This window comes from Gavialis gangeticus, unplaced genomic scaffold (assembly GCF_001723915.1).
Source record: "Gavialis gangeticus isolate Ggan-Ray unplaced genomic scaffold, GavGan_comp1, whole genome shotgun sequence".
NCBI classification, from domain to species: Eukaryota; Metazoa; Chordata; order Crocodylia; family Gavialidae; genus Gavialis; species Gavialis gangeticus.
Genome location: NW_017729032.1, coordinates 204,080,373 through 204,085,061, shown reverse-complemented (window position 1 = coordinate 204,085,061; position 4,689 = coordinate 204,080,373). Strand labels below are relative to the sequence as shown.

Below are 4,689 nucleotides of genomic sequence, written 5' to 3'. Positions count from 1 at the left end.
CAGATTTTTTCTTAAATGAAAAATATTGGCTTTTAACAGAACCCCTCCCCCCAAAAAGCAAATATATTGAATGAAACCTGAAATAATTTAATTAGCAAATGCTGTCATGGTTCTTCCTGTTCACATTTTCCTTTGTAGGTAGGATTCTATGATATACCACAGTCTTTGCTTGTGATAAGAAGAGATGATGACTTGTAGGAACCTCATGACTGCTGGATCATGGAGATAAAGCTCAGCAGGGGACACCTGACCATGGACAGGCAGCAATATGAAGCAACTGAATTACATGTCTTAGGAGGCAATGTCATATTAGAATCAAAATATATTGTTTAAAATGTTTTTAATATTGGCCATAAAATAAGAAATTTTGTGAATTTGGCTATCCAGTTTTTTATCTAAAGATTGAAATCTTTGATAGAGGGAAGATGCTTTGGGGGAAAGATATCTTAGTCACAAACCCAATTTTCTGCTGGCAAACAGATTTGGCACAGAAGCAGAGAGACTATTCAACTCATGAAAAATGCATGCCCCCAGTGGCTGTTGGGGGCACAGCTGCGGCAGGAGTGTAGCAGTGGCATCGGTAGCATGGCAGTGGTAAGCATGGAGCTCCCACAGATGCCGCGGGCAGTGGCAGTGGTGGGCATTGCTGACCACCCACAGATGCCACCGGTGGTGTCAGTGGTTTCATAGTTTCATAGATTTAGGGTCGGAAGGGACCTAGTAGATCTTCTAGCCCGCCCCCCCGCCAGGGCGGGAGAACAACAAAACCCCAAAACAAAAACGGGACTCAAATGAGTCCAGCCAGGTAGGCATCCAGCCTCTTCTTAAAGACCCCCAGGGTAGGGGCCAGCACCACTTCCCTTGGAAGTTGGTTCCAGCTCCTAGCCGCCCTAACTGTGAAGTAGTTCTTGCGGATGTCCAATCTATACCTCCTCTCCATCAACTTGTGCCCATTACTCCTTGTTATGCCAGCGGGCGCTAGGGGAAACAGCGTCTCCCCCAAACCCTTCTGGTCCCCCCTAGTGAGTTTATAGACGGTCACCAGGTCCCCCCTCAGCCTTCTCTTGTGGAGGCTGAATAGGTTCAGGTCCCGCAGTCTCTCACTGTAGGGTCTGCCCTGTTGTCCCTGGATCATGCGGGTGGCCCTCCTCTGGACCCTCTCCATGTTGTCCACATCCCTCTTGAAATGGGGCGCACAGAACTGGACACAATACTCCAGCTGTGGCCTGACCAGCGTCGCGTAGAGGGGGAGGATCACCTCCTTGGCTCTACTCGAGATGCACCTGTGGATGCACGACAAGGTCCGGTTAGCCCTGCCAACCATGACCTCGCATTGTCGGCCCATGTTCATCTTGGAGTCAATAATGACTCCAAGATCTCTTTCTGCCTCTGTGCTCTCAAGTAGGGAGTTCCCCATTGTGTAAGTGTGCTGCTGGTTCCTACTGCCCAAGTGCAGCACCCTGCACTTGTCCGTATTGGTGAGGGGGTGGCAAGCGGCGACCGCCTGCAGGCGCCGCTGACTGTGTTGCTGGTGCCTTTTCCTAGAGGGTGCACTGCCATGCTCAGGGGGTGCACGTGCACCCGCATGCACCCCCTACACATCGCCAGTGATTCAACTGCTGGTTCCTGGTACATGGTTTAAAGATGCTTTTATCAGAGCTTGGGGCATAGGTAGTTCAGAGCTACAGCTGGAGCAGGAATTTAGGCAAGCAAAAACAGGACCTGAACTGGGAACACAGCAGAAGCCAAGCTCAAGGCAGGACTCCACAAGTAAAGTGAAGGCTCGGCCTTAGCTATTTTCTCCTGTGTCTAAAGAAGACATGTTAAACACAAACATGGCACTGATTTTGTTGCTGCTTTTCATGGCTGATTTCTGAGGAAGGAGTGTGGTTAAGTAGAAACCGGGTTCCTTGTGAGCCATTTACTCAACCTGGTGACCTCATGCTGATGGTCTGGTTATACAGATATGGTACTTGCTCATGACAGCTGTAGGAAATGTCAAAGAAGTAGCTAGCTATACCTCTGCCATTTGTGCTCAAGACTGAGGAAGGGCAATTCCCCAAAACCTTTCTTGAAGAACATATTCTTCTGTTTTTCCCCTTGTAATGTATATTAAACTATTTCTTCCACTGTTTACATTTCCCCACCCTTCTGGAAATGCTAGTGCTAGTACATGGTCTACGGAGACCCTGTGCATGTCTGGGAGCCACAAGGCAAAGCCTGTTTCCTTAAATTTCTTATCCCAACTGACTAAAGTACAAAAACACACGCAAAAGGGCATAAAAGCCTATCCTTCCACTGAAACCTGCCAAGGCTCAAATATGGGACAGCATGTGTGACAAAGGTTTAGATGCAAGCACCTAAAACATTCCTTCACACAGGAAGCTGCAAAGGCTTTAGGACAGGTCCTGCTCAGTCCTGTCAGTTGGATGTCTGACTTTTGATGTAAACCGTTTTGAACAACAGGGCTGAGCAGTGCAGGGAGGGGCTGGAGAGGAGACACCAAGCACCCCATGAAGCATGAGGTCATGGAAGAGGTGGTGTGTGAAAAACAGGAGTGTAAACTGTGAAGAGCCAGGGAGGAATTGATAAGTCTTTCACAGCTGGGTTTTATCAAAACTGGCTGGTGAGTTTTTAAGAAGCACATGCATGTGTGCATGTGTGTGTGTTCACACATGCACGATGCGCAGCCACACGTGATGTGCGTACACACAATGTGCGTACACACATGATCATCAGGGATCCTGGTTTTCTCTGATAAAAAAAAATCCCCAATTTTTGGGTTAAAGTAGTAACCCAAAATCCACATCTTTCCGTGATCAAACTGAAACACTAATCCATAGACATATATATAGAGGTGTTTCGGTTTGATCACGGCAAAATGTGGATCATGTTTCAGTCTGATTATGGCAAAATGTTGTTTTTTCTAACCCAAAAACTGGGGATCTTTTTTAAATCAGAGAAAACCAGGATCCCTAGTGATCATGTGCACACACGTGACGCACGTACACTGCACGACGTGCATGCACTCACACACGGCATGCCTACACGCACGTGATGCACATACACGATCATGTACGCACACACACGACACACGTACATGCACCTATGTCCACGTGCACACACGCACGCATACATGTGACTTATCCCTTCCCCCTCCAATCACAAAACTGCCTCAAGGCAAGCAGCACAGGCAGGCGTGTTGTGTGTGTAATGGTTTATGTCCCGCAGTGAATAATGGTCTAATACTTATCACTACAGTGTGTGCATGCGTGCGGACACGATGAGGTTCACTGACTTGCCTCCCTTCTGTTAGACACCCCGAGTGGAGTCCACCTCTCCATGTACTTCACCCCTTACAGGAAGGCCAGGACTGGGGCTCTTCTCTCCAAGCCCCCTCCCTTCCCCAAGCCCAGCTGCTCCCTTGCTCTGCTGCCCCTGCAGGACCTGGAGCCCTCGGAACAGCGCCCAATAACCCAAGATTTGCCCCGTCGGAGTCAGCAGAGAGGGCAGCGGCAGCTGAGCCCGCGGGGCCGAGGCCTGGGGCCGCGAAGCTGCAGGAGGCAGCAGAGAGCAGGGGCGCACTCTGTGACGTCACCAGCAGGGCTCTAAGCAACGGGATGTGGCGCGGAGGCTTCTCTTTGTGACGCCACAGACCGGTCTCTAGGCAACGGGATGCCAAACAACTGGGGCCGGGGCAGGCGTGGGGGTGCTCGGGCGGCCGTAGCAGCAGCAGCGGGCCCCCGGGGCCAGGGCTGGGGCGAGCATGGCGCTGCCGTTTCTGCCCGGGAACTCCTTCAACAGGAACGTGAGTGACAGCCGGGCCGGGGGCTCTCCCCGCCCCCTGACCTCCCAGCCCCCGGCCGCCTTGCTCCCATGCGTGGTCACTGGAGGCTGCGGCGACCTGCTGCATGCAAGGCCTGGCCTCTGGGGACTTGTCAGGCACAGGCAGGGTGACTTCGGGGGCAGGCGGGTCAAGGGGCATGGCGGCTCTCAGCACCAGGTCGGCAGCTGCTCGGAGGGGATCGCCGAGCCCTAGGGAAGCAGCAGGTTGCCTAGCTCCGAAAGTGAAGAAGAGTCCCCGTGGGGGTGCTGCCATTCTGGGTTGGTGCCCCGAGGACTGACTGTAAGGTGTAAGCTAATTCTCTGCTGTGTTTTGTGGTCACGGATGCTGTGATGCTATTATGCAGGCTTGCTTGCAGCAGGGTGAATGTGAGAGACCGAATGCCTGCCTCTGTGCTTGGGCTTGCAGCAGATTGCTTCTTTGGACGGCCAGGGAAGTAGGTGCACATGAGACCCGAGGCTCCAAACATCTCTGTTCATTGACGGAGGTGGCTGTCTTTGTGGAAGTCTGTGGCAAAATTCCTGTCAAATCCTTTGGCAGCTGGACTGGACTCAACAGCAGATATCGAAAGTCAACTTAGCTTAAATTCTGGAGTTTGCCATCTTTATTGTATTATTTAGGAGGTGAAATAGGAGCAAAAACAAAGTATTAGTGTATGCGAGTGTGTGTGCATACATACACATGCACACACATATATATACATACACATATATACGCACACATTTTGCTCTTGCTTCTATTATACATAATAGACTAACATGACTAATGACAAGACCAAATTAAAAGAACTATATATATATATATATAGTTTAAATTGTTATATATGTAATTATATATATATATAT

At 50.2% G+C, this 4,689-nt stretch overlaps 1 protein-coding gene across 3 annotated transcripts in view; it reads left to right on the top strand.

Annotated features, from left to right (window-relative positions):
- Positions 1-3,607: 3,607 nt before the first annotated feature.
- Positions 3,608-4,689, top strand: part of EFHC2 (EF-hand domain containing 2) — a 98,663-nt gene continuing 97,581 nt past the window's right edge. Inside the window, exon 1 of one of the 3 annotated variants that reach the window (XM_019525377.1) lies at positions 3,608-3,808. In XM_019525377.1, coding sequence (XP_019380922.1) covers positions 3,676-3,808 — 133 coding nt within the window. In that variant the 5' untranslated portion in view covers positions 3,608-3,675. The remainder of the gene's footprint in view (positions 3,809-4,689) is intronic. The other 2 variants (XM_019525378.1, XM_019525381.1) reach the window with 2 other exon arrangements.